This window comes from Erythranthe guttata, chromosome 4 (assembly GCF_056151865.1).
Source record: "Erythranthe guttata isolate IM_541 chromosome 4, IM_541, whole genome shotgun sequence".
Classification (NCBI taxonomy): Eukaryota; Viridiplantae; Streptophyta; class Magnoliopsida; order Lamiales; family Phrymaceae; genus Erythranthe; species Erythranthe guttata.
The window spans coordinates 10,752,604-10,772,023 of NC_142536.1; the positions used below are offsets into that span (position 1 = coordinate 10,752,604).

Consider the following 19,420-nt stretch of genomic DNA (forward strand, 5'->3'; position numbering starts at 1 on the left):
TCAATAACATGTCATCCTCTTTCTTTTTTTTTTTTTCCTTTTTTTTAACTTTTATGCAATAATTGTGTTTAATTTTATTTCTTATGTATATTGTGTAGAACTGTAGATGGAATTTGAGGATCAACTTGATGTGGACACTGTCCTGGAGAATAACGAAAACGAAACTTTGACCGAGGAACAAAATGACACTCAACAACAACAGGACACTGTAAATGAGGAACCAACTGAAAAAAAAAGACGGTCGTCGAACTTCTTGGGTTTGGGATCATTTTTCTAATGTAAAGGGTGCATTGACCACTCAATGCCGTTATTGTAAAACGAAGATTAGATGTGATACAAGACAAAATGGGACTGCTGCTCTTACTTATTTTGACTTTTAGAGGCATTTGCAAGTGGATCGAAGTTTTTCACCATGCCAGATTAATGTTTCTAAAATGGTAAACTTGTTTATATAAATGTGATTTCTTTGTTGATGTTACTAACTACAAATACAATTATATGTATTATGTAGGTTGGTACAATGTCTATGGAGTCGGGCCTCGTGGGGGAGTTGGTGACTATGTCCCTCATTTTTACTGTTGGAATAATGTTTTGTGTGGTTTTGCTGTGGAATAAATGTTGCTGCTATTTTTTTTAATGAATGTTGTTGCTGGTCTTTTTTTTTTTTTGTTGAAGTGTTGAATTGATTTTTTGTAAATTTTTAGCTGATTTAGAATGAACTTAAATTGATTTTTGGGCCTATTTGGGCCTAAGTTTGGGCTGATTTTTTTTATTTCTGAATTTTGAGGTGCTTATTGACATTTTTGGGCCAAAATTAGCCCAAAACCGAACCGAAAACCGAACCTAAATTGAAACCGAACCGATAGTTTAATGAACCGAAAAGGAACCGAAACCGACAAAAAACCGAACCGGAACCGGTCGGAACCGAACCGCAGGGAACCGATCGGTTTGGTTTTTGGTTCTTTACGAACCGAACAATTCGGTTCCGGTTCCGGTTTGTGGCTAAAACCGCACCGAACCGAACCGTTCTCACCCCTAAAAACTGGAGAAAAATTGGGAGGAAAAATAATATACGATTAGTATTTGGGTCAAAAGTACAATTATACTATATTTGATAGCCATAAAAGATAAAATCATAAAATCATAATCATCTTTTAGTTATCTTGCTGATTATTCGTTAAAAAAATCAATGGTTTTATTTGGAGGGATTCATTGTATTTAACCTACGATTATAATTTAGATACATACATTTTTCGGTAATTATTTTGATCGGCCAGTCCAAATGCCCACGCCACCGTTCGCCGCCCACGCCACCGTCGCAGCCACCGACTTGACCAAAGCCACACCTCCGTCTTATTATTATACTGTGGACAATGCTGAGATGGTGATTTCAAAATTTCCAGATTGTGAGACATGGAAGTAATAATTTAGGTAAGATTATATTCAGATTCAATTTTATTTCTGTACAATATAACATTGAATTGATACTCATCTTTTTTGCACTAATTAATTCCTTTTTCGTTTGTCGATCAGTTTGGACTGTTCGTGAGATTATGAAATTCACTATTTGTCTGATTTTATATTCTATTTTTTTTGGTTTTCAAGCCAGAACAAAGAGACTGAAATTTTCATCTTATAACTATCTAATTCTTCAAGTTCGTTCGTTTTCACCGTGGATTTTAATTTGAAGTTTATCTGGAACTGTTTTTCATTTCCAGAAATTTAATTCATATTTTCCAGCCGCATTTGGCATTTTCTGATTCAATGCCGTCCGAATTCCGATGCAAATATCAAGTTTTTATATGTTAATTTGCATCAATTCGCAAGTTGTTGAAATTCCAATAACTGAATGGTGCGCGAACGATGAAAATTGTCATGATATGCATTTTGTAGACGAAGATATTCATAAAATGTTAGTTGTATTATTGGCTTGAAAAGAGAAGAAATGCTTTACATTCTTCTACGTATGCATACATACATAATACATTCCCTTTATTGTCATGTCTCTTCTCTTATTATTCGCTAGTTTTCGTTCTCTCTTTCTACATAAGAAAATGCCAGTTAGTAAGTTCTTAAGTTCGTTTTTTTTCTTTTAATTCATTGCAATTTTATTTGCTATCCAGAATCTAAATAGAAAATAATGGTGTTGGCTAAGAGCGATCAGGACTGAAATAAAATGCCAAAATACCGAAGATCAATTAAGACCACCGATAGCAATTACTTTTTCAGCATTACCAAAATAAGTTCAGTATATTTTACAAGCGGTTCGGTTTTGGTTAATGAAATGCCAAAGAAAATTTTCTATATTTTTTCCTCATTTTTTCAGAATATTCAATTCTACCCGATCCGGACAAATTTACGGGCCAAACCAATTTTTTTTTCTTTGGTATTAAGTTTGGCAAAATGCAAACTGATATTTCTGTTTTCTAATGGACAGGCCTATTAGCAGTGGATATTGGGCTTACGTACTCTTTCGAAAATCCAAGAATGGCTAATGAAGAGTCCACAAAACATAGTCAGGTAATGTCTGACCTTTCCAATATATTTTATATCTTGCAAAATCGTATACTGGCTAAAAATGGTTAATGCTATTACGTTAAATGAGCTGGCATGTTGGTGGATGGATAAGGCACGATTTATTGCGAATCGCTGCATTGACTGTCAGTCTTATCACGGCAGATTTTCTCACCACTATATAACCTTCGTTTTCCCTGCCCCCATTCATTCCCATATCGCCATGTCTCTATTTTCCTTTCAGTTTTCTACTTCTCACCATTTTCTCAGATTTAAGGCTTGTGCTTTATCGTTAGTTGAAAATAAGATGAGATTTGTGTTTGATATTTGTTTTTTTTATTTAGTTTTTGAATGCTTCTTATCCCCCCCCCTCCCCCCCCCCCCCCCCCCCCCCCCCCCCATCTCGTTAGCTGTATTTGAAATTCAGTTTTTTATCTTCTAACCATTTTCTCGGATTGAAGGCTTTTGATTATATCTAGATGAAAATCAGATGACACATCTGATTGGATATATATGATTTTTTTTTTGAATCTTATATTTTCTGATTTTTCATTCCTCCCTCCCCTAGTTGATTAACTCATTCATTACTTTCTGTTCTATTTTCATTCATTTCTCTGGAAATTCTTGAAAACATGGCAGCTTTTACCATCGATTAGAGTGAGATCTTGATTTGAAGATTAATTTTCTAGGACTAGTTTTTATGTCCTAGTTATCTTGCTCCTCTTTCTGATAACTTTTTTCTCTCCTTGTAAAATTAAACTTATCCGGTGCATAATCCACCACTCAGGAGTGAATCTCCATTTATTTTGCGAAATTAGATATTCAAAAGTGAGAACCAAGCGTTCCTATGTTATATGTTAATATCTTCGTCTTTCGGTGTGACAAACAAAAATGAACTCAAACAATTGTCCTCAGCGTCACATGTGTGGTAAAGATGTAGTTGTTAGATACATCAAATGCAACTTGAAGGATTATTGCGTTCTCAGCGTCACTAAGTTGTGAATAAGTTTGTTGTTGAAGATACTTTTCATTCCAGTGTTTCAGTTTTATGTTAAGCTACTAAAATTACATCTTTTGCATCTGGAAATTCTTTGACTGGAACCAATCTTGTGACGTATTTAGCTCCTTATTTAACTTGGAGCTATCTAGGCTTCCAAATTGTCACAGCCGAAGAATTTCTACGACACAAAAGATTAAAGTAGTCAAACATTTGAGCATTGAAGTATAAAATGTCTCCAACAACAAAAGTTCTCAACATTTAATAATGCATGGAACGGGATAGTTCTTCTTATTGCATCTGGTGCATCATAAAACTATTTCTTCATCATTCTTGTGGCATTGATGACAATTGTTTGAGTCACTTTATCATACTCGAAGACAAAAATGTTAACATCACTCACTTTTGAATATCTTGTTATGTGAAGAAGTTGGAGAGAAAATGAATTATATGAGATGTGTTATTTCACTTTCAGTTCTCATTAGTACCCCAATCGATGTTGCTATTAGAGACCTTCTGATTTTATTACACTAACAGCCATGTCGGATGCTATCTTTACTTCCTAACTTGGTGCCATCTATGCTTCCATCTTGTTTAGAACGTAAAAACTTCTGTTGAATTTTTTGTTAGAAGCTTCTTTCATTATACTCGCAACGCACTTGGATAGATGCTGGCACACATATATGATCACATTCTTCCGTTGGTCTTTAGTTATTGCATCGAGAAGAAGTCAAATACATATATCTGACTTTCAAAGTTTTTAGTGTTAGAAAAGTATTTTTCATATTTCAAATAGGACTGAGAAATGAGTGTATATATGATGTGAATTACTTACTGAGTCAGGAAAAATTAGTATTTCGCGTTTTCTGTTCTGACAAAATAATATTTTCTCCTGCACAATAACATTAATCTGTTTCGCTTCTAAGCAACAATAAATTTATAGCACCTCGCACGCGTTATCGCATAAATATTCTGCACCATTAAACAGTGATGCATCTAAAAATCTTCACGATTTGCTTATTATTGTAAAAAGATCTTCCTTATTGAGTATTTAAGGATGTGGTAATATTTGACACATTACAGTTATAAAAGATATGCAAACGCTATGCGAACTTCACGATGGTCAATTCCTACCTACAAATGCTACTCAAAACAATGAGAAATTTATAGTGGAGAAAGATAATTTTGTATGAAGCACCAATTCTGCATGTTTTGACAATGAATGATGTACTATCAAATTGAATATGTCCTCGTTTGGTTGTTACAGTGCGGTGACCAAGATAAGATTATTGTAATTTTATTAGGGTCCAATTGTATAAATGCACCAATTAATCTATAAGTTAAGGGCACATTTTTTTTTTCAATTTTTAGATGCTCCCAAAAATTATTGAATTAACTACTGTAAATATGAAATAAGATATAATTAATCATGATCTATCTTGTTAACCAATGAAGCCAAAATATTCTTGAGAGCGAAATTTCTTTCTCCTGGGAGACTTTGATAATTGCTTGTAATTATTCATTATTGAACATAATTAATTATGGTATTGAAGAATGCTAATTCTCAAATTGTGTTATGTATTTGTTGACACTTTTTATGCGCCATGGTAATAAAATAGTTGAAGTTTCAATAATCAAAAGTTTTAGATTTCTATCATTTGTATGGCTTGTGCATAAGGAACAATGAATATGGTTAGGATATGCATCTTGAACAATATAGCTTATAGTCGAGAATGGAAATTAAGAACTTTCATTTTCAGGATATTTTGTGTTATAGTATTTGGTGGTAGCTTTATTAGAGATATATTTGGTCAATGAGCTTGCATTTGTTTTTATGTATTGGGTGGTTAACTAGTTTGTCCGGAAATACATATTGAAGTGCTGAACCACACAGCGCTGTTTTAAGAAGCAGTGTACTTTAGTTGCATAATGCTCTTACTCAGAAATAATCTCCTAGTTGGTAGAAGCAGCTTATATTGCATAAAAACTTTTCTGATTAGCTAACTTTATTTTTCAGCTTCAAGATTTCATGAGAAAGAAAAATGGGAAACTAACTCTTGGTACACTGGACATCGTAGTTGCATCTTTTTTTTTTCTTCGCTTTTTCGGGTTTAAAAAAATAATTGGAATAATTTTAATGTATAGGGATTACTCACGATTTAATGAAAATGCGTCAGTAGTAAATCTGTGGGTGCAAAAAAATAGCTCATAAGCTGTTTGATCTTAATATGGTATAGAGACTACAAAAGTTTGGGTTGAGTTTCAAAGTTATATGCATCTAATCAAAACAACATCAGATATCTATCATAACCTTTTTGCTTATCGAGCAGAAATCAAGCTAAACTTGATTAATATCCTATAGCTAATATCAAAATTGAACATTCCTAGAAAATTAATGCTGAAATGGTATACTTAGCAGTTGGGTAGTTGTGTACGGTTTGGTAAACTGACCGAACCAAAACCAAAGCTTTAAGTTGTACCAAATATCGAACTGCTCACCTGTTTGATATTCGTTTTCCATATTTCACAGTTTTGGTTCGGTACTGATACTTTTGGTTTATATTTACGCTACTGAACTGTGCTTTTAGAAAATCCTTCTTTGTACATATATGATTGAAGAAGAGATTTTTCCATGTATACATTCATTCCTGGTATTGTCACGTGTCTTCTTATTATAGCTAGTTTTTGTTCTTTTCTTCCATCAAAGAAAATGCGAGTTAATAAGTTTGAAAGATTTTTTTTTGTTTAATTCATTTACAATTTTACATGTAACCCAGAATTTAAATAGATAATAATGGTGTAGGCTGGAAGAGCAATCAAGACCAAGATGAAATTTTGGAAATTTCCAAAGAGCAATCAATACCAAGAATGGCGGTCCGTTTTCAGTATTGCCAAAATATGTTTGGTATAATTTAGAAGCTGCTTAGTTTGGTTGATGAAATATAATTAGTTGTCTCATTTGTCAGAAAATTCAGTTCTCCCGGGATCTTTACGAATTTACCGAACCACACCAAATTGTTTGGTTTTGGGCATTAAGTGTCGTAAAATGCAAAATGATATTTCTGTTTTCTAATTTTGGGTTTGCTGAATGCACAGGCCTATTAGCAGTGGGTATTGGGCCTAGATACTCTTTCAGAAATCCAAGAAATGGATCGTAGAAGTTCAAAAACGTCGTAAGGTACTGTCAAGCCCGCCCAATATATTTTATGTCCGTATATTGCTGCCAGCTAAGAACTTTTAATGCTAATACGTCAAATGAGTTGGCGAGTTGGTGGATGGATATGTCAGAATTTATTGCAATTGACTGTCGACCTTATCACGGCAGATTTTCTCACCATTATATAACACGCATTCTCCGTGCCCCAATTCATTCCCATATCTCCGTTCCTCTATTCCGCTTACAGTTTTCTTCTCATCATTTTCTCTGATTTAAAACTTTTGCTTTATTTTTGGTTCAAAATCGGATGAGATTTGTGTTAATAGTTGTAAGTTTTTAATTTGATTTAGCTTTTGAACGACGCCAATATCTTTTTCTTATTCTTGTTACAACCCCCCCCCCCCCCCCCAACAAGCTGCATTCAACCTTCATTTTTCCATCGTGTAATCATTTTCTCGGATTCAAGGATTTTGATCTATTTCTGGTTCAAAAACAAAGGACATGCCTGATTTGCTTGCATCATTTTTTTTATTTTTTATTTTGAATTTTGTAATTTTCGATTTTTCATTCTCGGTCGCCTAGTTGTTTCCGTCCATTTCTTTTTGTCCAGTTTTCATGCATTTCTACTTTGGATTAATGATAGATCTCATCTCGATTAGTTTTCTAGGACAAGATTTTGTGTCATAGTTATGTTGCTTCTCTTTCTGATGATTTTTTTTTTCTTGTAGAGTTATCGATGAAGAAATATCCTATGCTGGAAATATGCAGAGGACCGAGATCGATTTTAAGGTAAATTTCGTGAAGTCAATTATGACAGATCTCTTAGAATCAAAGAATGATAAACACAGAACAACAGGGATCTGTTGTTTTTGAAAAAAAAAATCCAGTCTTCAGTGACGAAACTTAACCTAATTAACTTAATCAACAGATCTAACAGTAGTATATTTCTTTTTGAGAGGGTTATATCCGGAACTGTAGATCTCTTATAATTTCACTTTCGTAAAGTAAGATATTCAAAAAGTGAGGACAATGAGTTCCTATGTTAACATGTTTGTTTGTCTTTGGGTATGACAGAGGGAAACAAGCGACTCAAACAACTGTCATCAGTGCCACAATAAGGACAAAGAAAATGTCCCAGAAGAAGTGTGTCATCAATTGGTGCAAGGTAACTCGACTTCTCTACTATGATTCACCCAATCAATCGAAAAAATTGTAATTTGAAATATGCAGTTGGATGACACCTTTGCTCATTTTGCATCCTTTTGTTTGTTAGAGTATTGACAAATTAATCTTCTAAAAATTATGATGTGTTTTTCACAATTCGTATAGCTTGTTTTCTCAATGGTGGTCGTAATTGTTTCTAGGTCGTGATTTGTGCTTCACATTTCAATTAACTCACAATGCGCTCATAAATATGTTTGTAGAAGTCTGCATGTGTGTTTGTCTGCTGAACTATCCTTTTGTCAATACTCTGTTTGGGTTAAGTGTTTCATTTCAAGAATTTGAGGATGTGAAGATTTTGTCGTGCTCTCAATATATGTCGTCTCTACCCTGTTTGTTTTAACAACCTTAAATATGGGGTATTGTAATAATTCAATATTGGGACTACGACATACCTTAAATATCGTCTCTATTCAATGACTCACCATATTCATTTTATTTTATTATTTACCAGTAATACTTAAGAAGTCTGTTTGTACTGCCTTTTGAGCATGGGAATGTACGCCAGAATCCAGCTCAGCCAGGGGAGAAACCTAGTATTTCACAAATGAGGAGGGAGTTGGAGCGGATGAAATTGGCTCTCGAAACGAAAGCCCACCTTTTTCAACCCCATATGAAAGACTATCTCTTAAAAGAGATTTTGCTCCTCACTGACAAAATAAAATCCAGTGCTGGCGGCTCTTCTTCGTCTTAGTGACAAAATAAACGAGCGGCTAAGGAGGCATTCAAATGCTTGTCTTTCAAGCTATACACACATCAAGCTGGATACCTCAACATGCCAGCGAAAACACCCAAGAAGTCGTTGAAGCCAAACTTGAGGCCAAAGATATGCTTTGGTTATGGAGTTGACGAGGACCTTGGCTTCTGTTCTGCAACCAAGCTTCAATATGCTCTTTCAGATATGGTACATTTGCACCATCTATACTCATCGGAATTTTCATCAGAATTCTCCGCAGATGAAAAGGAGTGTGTTGCAGGTGATTAAATTTACTCTTGAAAGAAAACGGAGAATGTTTTCAACCGCATATGAAAGACTATCTTTTAAAATAGATTCCACGCCTCGCTAACAAAATAAACTCCATTTGCAGAGTCGTATTCGTCTTAGTGACAACATGAAAGAAGGAATTTGCATTTATATTATTTTTCGTGCAATGGATTATCTACTGATGAGTTGATGTATTTGTATATATTTTTGGGTAAAATATACTTTACCCCGTGTAATAAGCTCAATCGAGAGTCGTATTCGACATAGTGACAACATGAAAGAAGGAATTTGTATTTATATGTTTTTTTTTCTAATGAATTATTTACTGATGAGTTGATTTATTTCAATTTGATTTGTTCATTGTGAAAATACTGTGTGTATATATTTTTGGTTACTATGGTTTATGGAATATTTACCGATTTGTTCGACCCTACCTCCGGTGATAAACACCGGGTGAGTCTGTTGCCACGTGTCTCTTTTTTGTATTTTATAATAGATTTCCCGCTAGGGTTTACCATTAGGAGTTTTAGAAAAATAAAAAAAGGAACACGCGGCAGCAGAAGATCCACCCGGTGTTTATCACCGGGTGTAGGGTCGAAGGAACCATATTTACCCCCTTGTAATTAAAAAAATGTCATTTACCCCTCAACTATTAAGTCAACCTATTTGACTACTAAATGTAATTTTATTCTCAAATTTTACATCATAAAAAGGCTGCGGCTATATGCAATACTAATTTCACTTGTGCAACACCAAATTAAAGAAAGATTCCAAAAGATTCTATTTTATTAAGATGAAATGACAAATATACCCGTAAATTAAATTGATTGTTATTTGCTCATGCAAGACACACACAAAAAAAAGCTAGCCTCCAATGGAGGGAAAATGACTAAACGAAAATTCTTCCGGTCTATGACGATTAAAAGTTAACTGTGGTAGAATCTTTATAAAACTACGACTGATAATTCCAAATGCCAAGGTAATCACGATGATACTCAGCCCAAAACGATCTAGGCAAATCCACATCTCGAAAAAACTCCTACTGCCGGTGAAAATGAGTTAAATCATCTAAACGATTGACAATTTTTTTTATTTTGTCCGTGGGCGTGGGTAAAAATAAACTTCATCGAGTAAGAGGCATGTAATCTCGAATATGGTACTCCAAAACCGAGCTTATGCATTTGAATTATAAGATTTGTTTGTTTGTTTGTTTCTTAATAAAAATATTTTACTGTAGTAATTTGCTTAAATTGATGTGTAAAGGAAAGATAGTATTTTCAAACTATTCTTCCAAAAAAGAATTTGGGGATTAAGGGACAATTGGAGCACTAATATTTGTAATTAAGATGCTAAATGTCGATTCAATTATTATCGGTCATTTCAACTTCAAGTGTGATTTTGACCTCTTTTCAATTAAATTTTGTAGTACTAATACAACTTAAATCAGCTAAATTGGATATCGAATGAGAGTTTTATGCATAATGAGTTACAATTTTAATTTCAGAAAACCCAAAACATCAAAGATGTAGTTATGCATATCTCGCTCATCCGACATCAACATTAGACGACCCTTTAAAAATGATAGAAATCCAATATAATTAAACAAGTGTTTTGAAAACATGTTTTTGAATCAAAGATTCCATAGATACCAAAATAATGAAAAACTCAATCATTGGTGTAATCGAAATTAACAAGTTAGTCGAATCAGCAAAGTAATAGATGGTTTCAACTTGTTGGTAGCAGCTAATAATAATAATAAGACTGATAATTGAAGTATCAATCTCCTGATTAGAAGACGACTTGTTGTACTGATGATTGCGTTTCTTCATCATTATTATTTGTTTTCTTAAGATTCCCAAATCATGAGGACCACATGCACTCTTATGTATCCTTATGTATAACTTCTTTAATAACTGTGTTCCGAACATCAAGGGTTGAAATAAGTTACAAAGATAATTCACAAATGCTAGAAATAGACATTTTTTTTTTTTTTTTGTTTGTTTGAGGGAGAAATAGAGATTCATTAGCATAACAATTATGATTTCACAGAGATGTAAATTTTCACAAAAGAAAAAAAAAAAGGAAAAAAAGAAACCCCTGACTGACACCCTTTGCTCATTGCTGGACAAAGTTGAAATCTTACCAAAATGATTGCCATTAATAATAAAAATAATTTGGAAAATGAGATTGATCCATGTTTGAACTACCTGCCGAACATGGACAATTGATGTTCTGTCTCCCCGACATAGTTCAATTTCAAGTCAACTAATTAAAACATGATTTACTTAATAAACAACACATACATACATACATCTCATAATATGAGTATTTGCAATTTGCATATGCTTTTGGAACCACCATCAAATAATACATTACTATTATATTATTATTTGCTCTCTCTCTCTCTCTCTCTCTCTCTCTCTCTCTCTCTCTCTCTCTCTCTCTCTCTCTCTCTCTCTCTCTCTCTCTCTAATATATAAATTATGCTATTACTAAGCAATTGTAAGAAGCACTTAAACAATCTGTAACTAGTCTAGTGCAAAACAGAAACACAAAGAAATGGCACTAGTTTCTGAGAAAGCAAAGCTTCTTACTTCATTACTTATCCTACAGTTGTGCTTTGCAGGATTTCACATTGTATCAAGAGTAGCACTAAACATTGGTGTTAGCAAAGTTGTGTACCCTGTCTACAGAAATATCATCGCATTGCTTCTCTTGGGACCATTTGCTTACTTCACGGAAAAGTTAGTTTTTTTATTCTTACTTTGACCATTTTTTCACTTTAATATCTAACCACAGTTGTTTCTCGTCTTCATTCACAGGAAAGAGAGACCACCTCTCACATTCTCATTATTGGCTCAGTTTTTCCTTCTAGCACTTGTCGGGTGAGTGACCTTATAGATAGATATAAACATAAACGAAAACGAACAACATTTTTGTTTTACCTTGTCTTCTTTTAATGTTCTCCGGGTTGTTTGTTCTTTCTTCTTCTAGAATCACTGCAAACCAAGGGTTTTACATCTTAGGTCTGTACTATGCATCTCCAAGCTTTGCATCAGCAATGCAAAACTCAGTACCAGCAATTACTTTCATCATGGCATATGCTCTAGGGTAAGTAGGGAGAGGAGAGAAACGGCCAATAATTAATTTATCCTTTTAACATCTTCGGGTTTTATTTTTCAGGGTAGAGAGAGTTAACATCTCAAGGATAGATGGACTGGCAAAAATACTAGGTACCTTAGCAAGTGTAGGAGGTGCAACAATAATCACTTTGTATAAAGGCCCTCCGATTTTCCAGCCACAAGGAACTAATTCAATGGAAGAGAGTGTGCTTCTCTCTTCAGACAATTTCCAGAACTGGACATTGGGTTGTATTTTTCTTCTCGGTCACTGCTTATCCTGGGCTGGTTGGATGGTCCTTCAGGTAACTAAACACTACACTAATAATTTGAATCTGATTTCATACATACCAGCAAAGTATACAAATTCATGAATCAAACCATAAACCAATTAACCGCGAATTGTTCGTGTGCAGGCTCCTATAATAAAGCAGTATCCAGCCAAACTGTCACTGACATCATTCACATTCTTCTTCGGCTTAATACAGTTCCTATTTATAGCAGCATTTGTAGAGAGGGATCCAAAGCATTGGCAAATCCAGTCGGGTGAAGAGATCTTTACAATCTTATACGCTGTAACACTCCAAACAAAACTGGTTTATAATTCAAATCCGAATGGTCTCACTTTAAGGCATACATAACTCAGCTACCTTAAACTACGTGCAGGGAATAATATCTTCAGGTCTAGTAATATCACTACAAACATGGTGTATTCAGAAAGGTGGTCCAGTGTTCGTTGCAAGCTTCCAGCCAGTTCAGACAGTACTAGTAACTGGCATGGCATTCGTAATTCTTGGAGATCAGATATATTCTGGAGGGTATGTACAAAATTTAAGTGGAAAGATTAAAATTTAGAAACACACAGTGAAATAATTCGCACTAGGATTGAGATTTGTCCGGTTCTGATTTATTTCCACTCTTGCAGAGTCATTGGAGCTGTGCTCATAATAATTGGTCTCTATCTAGTCCTATGGGGTAAAACAGCAGAGACTAGGTACCAAAGACAAAGCCAAGACACTGAAGAGTCACTGACAAAACATCTATTACAGGGTGATAAAACTGAGATTCCATAACTTTCACATCTATCTATCTCTGTATTAAAAACTGGGCAAATAAATGTAAAACTGGGCCTCAAAAGGGTTGGCAAATGTATATGTCTACTGGATTTGTTCAAATGTTATTAATTATTCAATTTATAGAAAGTGACCACCTATGCTTGGCCTGGATGAATGCATGCCAGAGGGAAAACCAGATCAAAGAAGATATGCAATTTACTGAACCAAGTTCCTAAAAATTCTACATTATTGTCGAACATCTTTCAAATTAAAATTAAGTCATGCACAACTCAGTTCATGGGCCGATCAATCACAGAATTTAGGGCCAGACAGGGTTGGAACCAATACTCCTAAACAGCAGTAACTTTGTTTTTACGTACAGAAGGAAGAATTGAAGAACGATTGACACAATTAAATAACAAAGGCATAAATAAAGCAAGTTCATAAGAAAGCAGGAAGAGGCTTTAATGGCATGAATCTGCACATTTTTCAATGCCCCATTAAATTGTTCACATAGACTTACTAGTTACTACCCTACATTAATCAAAAACGTTGAAATAAAGTAGACCGCATACCAAGACACACATCATCGATTTAAAAACAAAAGAACACGTCTAGTTCAAAAGAGCCCAAAGTAACGAAAGGAGTAAGAAAGCACACAAGAATACGACGACAAAACAGTTTCCTCAACAGCCAAAGTCTACCTCACAGTAACAATGTCGTCAATCTTCATGATCATGCGAACGCACTCTGTAGCCAAGGTAACTGCACTTGTGCTCACCAAAAGGGGCTGCACCACATTCTCCTCCAAAATGTTAGTGATTTGTCCCTTCCTAACATTGATTCCAGCATTGATCTCACCCTGTGCGTGCCTGTTCCTCAATTCAGTGACAATCGCAATTGGGTTCAACCCTGCATTCTCAGCCAATGTGTAAGGAATGACCTCGAGCGCTTCAGCAAATGCTTTCACACAGTAACCTTCCATCCCCTGTAGCACCTTTGCCCAAGCACCCAACTGCCTCGAAAGCTCGATCTCAGGTGCTCCACCGCCAGCTATCAGAAACTTCTTGTTCACCAAACACCTAACAACGCAAAGAGCGTCATGCAAACTCCTCTCAGCCTCATCGAGCACCAAATGGTTTGAACCACGGACAAGCACACTTGTAGTCCTCCCCATTTCCTTAATCCCAGTAATCTTCACTATCTTACCACCATCTCCCAACGGCACTTCCTCCACCAAATCTGCGAACCCTAACTTCTCAGCGCGGAAATGTTCGATATTGGAAATGGGCAAGCAGTTCAAAGTCTTGGTGATGAACTCAATCTCATCCCTTTCAATGTCTTTAATGACCAAGATCTTAGCCTTGGCCAAATAATGCAAGGACAAGTCGGTAACAGCATCCCTTAAGATACTCTTCTGAATCAACAAAACGTTACATCCAGTGGCTTTGATCTTCTTAATCATCCCCAAGATATAGTTCCTCTCCTCCTTCAAAATCCTATCCATCTGTGAATAGTCAGACACCACAATGCTCTGTTCTATATCAGTTTTCGGGGGTGAAATCTGAAACTGTATCACACCAATCTTAGCATTTTCGACTCTAGTTGGACCTCCAGCAGCGTGACTCACCTTCTTATCAAAAATCAGACCTTTAATCGATTCAGTGTCGTCTACAGTTCCCCCTAATTTCTTGACAATTTTAATATCTTTCAAATCAACTAAATCGGGTTTTTCTGGGTCCACCACAGAGAGCACAGCGTCAACAGCTAAAGGGGCTAAGAGAGTGGAATACTGGGAGACTACCTTGGAGTTGAGCGATGTGGATGCAGATTTGACGAGTGAGTCGCGATCTGACAACTCAACGGGTACAGCCATAGCAGTTAGAACCTCAACGGCTTTAATCGAAGCCTTGTGGAGTGAATCTGAAACGATAGTTGGGTGAATGCCTGATGTTAACAGGCCAAGTGAAGCCTTGAGAAGTGATCCTGCAATGACGACAACAGTGGTGGTGCCATCTCCGGCGACCACGTCCTGAGATTTGGAAAGCTCGACGAGGAACTTGGCGGCGGGCTGTAGGACTTCCATTTTGTTGAGGATGGTGGCGCCGTCGTTGGTGATTATGACCTCTCCTGAAGAGGTGGAGATCATCTTGTCCATACCCTTAGGCCCAAGGCTCGTTCGCACGGTGTTCGCCACTGACTGCGCCGCCTCTATGTTCGCATTACGGATATCATCTTTCCGCTTGTTGTCCACAAACGTCTCTGTCGACCTCGTCTTCGCCGCGGCCGCCATTGATCGGAAATGAAGAAAGAGAGAGAGAGAGAGAGATTTGAAATGTAAAACCCTAGAGAGAGAAAAGAGGGTGGGAGTGCGAGCGAGAGAGGAGAAACAGTAATAGGGTTTTCTACATATGGTTGGAAATTAATAATTATTATACTTCACTTGCTTCTAATCACATTGCACTTTGTTAAATTTAGATGTAAATATAATTGCTCTTAATTAAAACCAAGGTTGTAAAAAGCGGTAATCGGGTCCGAGTCGGTCAGGCACCGACTCACGATTAATCGGTGCGCTGGTGATTAATCGGTGCGCTGGTGATTAATCGGAAATAAATCGGTTTTTAAAATTTAATATAATATATTTCTAAATATTATTTATAAATACTCCAAACATATATAAAAAGATATTTAAACATAGTTATATCTCCATCATGTATGTATCCTAATAACATAATAAAAGTTTAATAATTATAAGATCATAATACATAAATATCCTTATAAAATATAAATAAAAAAAACAATTTTTTTTGAATTTACATTTATTCTTGAACATTTTTGGCATACATCATTAGTTCTTTAACAATAACAATTAACATAAACAAAATAAGGCATAAACTCATATTTTCTTTTATTAAATTTTGCCACCGAGTTTGACCTGTCTTAAAGGTTTGACCGCCTCAGACCGCCTAAAACCGCGTCACAGGCAAAAAACCGATTTTTCAAATATTTACATTAAAATCGTAAAGGTTTCAGACCGCCTCCGCCTCGGAGACCGATTAATCGGCCGCCTCGGCCGATTTTTAGAACGCTGGTTAAAACTATTAAAATGTTATTAATTAAAACACGATCGAGTAAAAAAAATACTAACATAAAACTAATATAATTTGTGATATCGGAAGAAAAAAACATTGGACCAAAATTCACTTGACAATAGTGCAAATTAAAAAAACTAGGGATCTTAAATATAAGTTCCAGTTACTCATAAAAGAACAAAATGATTAAAAAAAAATAATATGAGTCTCTCGTGACAAACCTTATTAGAATTAAATGACAAGTCTAACTAAAATTTGCTTCACATCATTTTATTAAATTCATTCCAAAAATGTCAATTCACTCACAAATTCAAAATTACAGCAGATTGTAAATATACTATGATGAACTATGGTATTATTTAACATTTTTAAGTTTCAATCTAGCATTTTTTTTTTAATTTTTAAGTGGAACATGTTTAATTTTTTTTCTTTTTTTTTTTTCATTTTTTGTATTTTTTCATTATATAAAAATCTATTTTTTTTCCCTTCTTTTCTACATAAATTGAAATTATGATTTTTTTTTTTTTAAATTTGGTCGTAGACATCTACAGAAAACCGTCGGAACCGTAGTAATCCGTAGTCACCCACCGACATCGTGAAACCCTAACTCCTCCTTTGAACCCTAGCCGTCAGACACTCACAGCCATCTGTAGACATCCAAATCAAAAAATCTTATTTTTTTTCCACCAAACCCTAGATCCGCTCCACCACCACCACCATAGCGTCGCCGTCAGCCAACGTCATCATCCATGCACCGCCATCCTCCATGCCAGCACCACCCCTACACCGCCCCTACACAGCCCCTACACCGAGCGCCGTAGTCAGCCTACGCCATCCTCCATATATGGCCAGCACCGTTGCCGCGCATTCCACCATAGATCTGACATTTCACCACCATAGTCGTCGCCTCCTTGCCTCAATAACCATCCTCTTATTGTCGCCTTCTCCACCGCCATAACCACCGCCCCCCTTAATAATGGGTTGGATTGGTGGAGAACGAAAGAGATAGAGAGAGAGTGAGAGATAGAGATGGCGAGAGATAGAGATATCGAGAGAGAGAGAGAGAGAGAGAGAGAGAGAGAGAGAGAGAGAGAGAGAGAGAGAGAGAGAGAGAGAGAGAGAGAGATCGCGAGAGACAGAGAGAGCAAGAGACAAAAAAAAGATAAATCTGAGAGAAACGTGACTTTAGAATTTATGAATTTAAGTTAAGGGCAAATTAGGAATAAAATAAAATTTGAGGATGTCAATCATATTTATTTTTCTAAAAAGGATTTAGTTTATTAAAAAATATTATGGTTGTATTCCACATCTAATTATATTTCCAGCTAGGGACATCTAGCATATTACCCCAAAAAACTAATATAATGCGTTTGAGGTGTATTCCATATTAAAATGCTACAGATAACTAAAATTAACGGAATTGAATCCCGGGGCCATCCTATCCATCCAACTCGATATAGTAGATGATAACATTGCAGTAAAATCAAACATTATCGAATAGTTAACCTGTATTTTTTTAGTGTTCCGAGTCCAATCTGTGTAACTTATTAATCAAACAACAATCACATAAATGCGAGAAAAAAAAATTATATTAAAGTATCTTAAAATTCGATAATATCGAATACGCCAGAAAATAGAAACCCGTGCAAATATACTCCTGCATAGAAAGTATGTACACATATAAACAAGACAAAAAAGACACATCAAATAAATAAACAATATTATTTAAGATATATACCTTCATATTCGCTGAAACACTTCTTTGTACACGACATTGCTAGTAACACTTGACCATCCACCAGATTCAGACTTGATTAGGATTTTTATGTCAGATATACTCTTGACTCTTGAGAGTGCAACATACAATTGACCGTGGCTGAATTTAGGTCCGGCAAGATACAAACCAACTTTCGAAAGCATTTGACACAGATTCTTGTAATGGTCATTGCAAACAAAGCCATCAACGGAAACTGTCACCTTTGGAATGGGCGTAATCAGTTTAAATTGGAGGGATGTTATGTGACATACTTAAGGTGGATAAAGATGAAAAAACATGTAGTTGCAGGAGATGGAAACTAAGTGGCATCCTTTGTGCATGCCATATCATCAATGTATTACATGACCTACACACCTGAAGATTTTGTTGAAAATTGGTATAAGAAAGATACCTACTTGAAGTTGTATAGTCATCTGATAGATGCGATTGAGGGCAGCGGTGCTTGATCAAGATCTCAGGGGCAAAATTACTTCCTCCTAACATTGAAATATGCTAGGTAGACTAAAGTTGCACAAAAGAAGGTTACGGTCTGGTGAAGTTAATGGACCAATAGAGAGGCAGACTCAATATGAAAAACCATTACATAAATTGGAAAATTGGGAAGGCAAGGATTGATAATGACTTGTATCCTCTGTCATCAACAAAGACATTATGGTAAAGACTATTATTTGAAGAAGACTAGTGGGCAACAACACAATACAAGAAAGGTAAATTGATTTTGTCTCGTTTAGTCTTTTCAATTATATATGTTATTTTTTTTTATTGATCTGAAATATCTCCACTATGTTAATGCAGAGAAAGAGATCATAAACACATGGAGTTGTTCCAGTGGAAGCTCCAGTGCAAGTTCGAAATCCTACTTCTGCAGCAAGGCAAGAAAGCCAAAGTTCGAGACCCTGCTTTGACTTGAAATTCATTGAGTAAGTATTTGCTATACAAATCTCACAATAAATTAATTCACTATATTAACTTATTTTTTGTGGTATATTCAGCCAAGTCAAGGTACAGACGGTCCAAGTCAAGATACAGTTCAGACAAATTTCAGTAGAGTTAAAGCACCAATAAGAATTAAATTACAAGTCAAAAAAAGTAAGTGTTGTTTTATAATCAGTATTGCTTCACATATCTTAATCATAGTATCTCTTATAATTACATTGTTGCTTTTTATATCTTAGACTGCAACAACAACAACAATGAAAAACAAGGTTGTAGAGAAGCCAATGGAGAAGAAGAAACCAATGGTGAAGAATAAATAATTGTAGAAGTTAATCACTATAGGCAAACTTTTGTTCGTTTGAATTTTAATATCTTTTGTTGTTTTCGAAGTTTTAATTGCCATCTTTTGAAAACTTGGATCACTGTGTATTAAAAATTTGCTATTTTTGTTAGACTTGGATCAATTTGTAATCTGAAAATTGTTATCTTTTGTTAGACTTTGATCAATTTATATATGAACTTTCTATCTTTTTGTTAGATTTGGATCAATTTGTAATCTGAAAATTG

The 19,420-nt window shown here is 35.3% G+C and overlaps 2 protein-coding genes and 1 long non-coding RNA gene across 7 annotated transcripts; 2 read left to right on the forward strand and 1 right to left on the reverse strand.

Annotated features, from left to right (window-relative positions):
• The first annotated feature begins 1,137 nt into the window (after nucleotides 1-1,137).
• LOC105976164 (uncharacterized) lies at nucleotides 1,138-9,221 on the forward strand. 5 transcript variants are annotated; one of them, XR_016030852.1, is made up of 8 exons: nucleotides 1,138-1,431; nucleotides 2,124-2,243; nucleotides 2,438-2,520; nucleotides 6,315-6,416; nucleotides 6,608-6,689; nucleotides 7,397-7,457; nucleotides 7,743-7,833; nucleotides 8,344-9,221. It is a non-coding gene; the product is annotated as an uncharacterized LOC105976164 (long non-coding RNA). The 5 variants fall into 5 exon arrangements; XR_001174419.2 differs by lacking the exon at nucleotides 2,124-2,243 and having other exon boundaries at nucleotides 1,171-1,431; XR_016030853.1 differs by lacking the exon at nucleotides 6,315-6,416 and having other exon boundaries at nucleotides 1,173-1,431.
• Nucleotides 9,222-11,379: 2,158 nt separating this feature from the next.
• On the forward strand, nucleotides 11,380-13,205 carry UMAMIT4 (nodulin MtN21 /EamA-like transporter family protein). The gene is made up of 7 exons (XM_013001684.2): nucleotides 11,380-11,618; nucleotides 11,697-11,759; nucleotides 11,869-11,985; nucleotides 12,058-12,298; nucleotides 12,410-12,568; nucleotides 12,660-12,811; nucleotides 12,919-13,205. Exons 1-7 carry the CDS (start codon nucleotides 11,434-11,436, stop codon nucleotides 13,064-13,066), a joined length of 1,065 nt encoding a protein of 354 aa, XP_012857138.2. The 5' UTR covers nucleotides 11,380-11,433; the 3' UTR covers nucleotides 13,067-13,205.
• A 254-nt stretch (nucleotides 13,206-13,459) lies between these two features.
• Nucleotides 13,460-15,512, reverse strand: LOC105976285 (TCP-1/cpn60 chaperonin family protein). Its single transcript, XM_088816845.1, has one exon. It carries the CDS (start codon nucleotides 15,339-15,341, stop codon nucleotides 13,749-13,751), a length of 1,593 nt encoding a protein of 530 aa, XP_088672971.1. The 5' UTR covers nucleotides 15,342-15,512; the 3' UTR covers nucleotides 13,460-13,748.
• Between the last annotated feature and the right edge of the window lie 3,908 nt (nucleotides 15,513-19,420).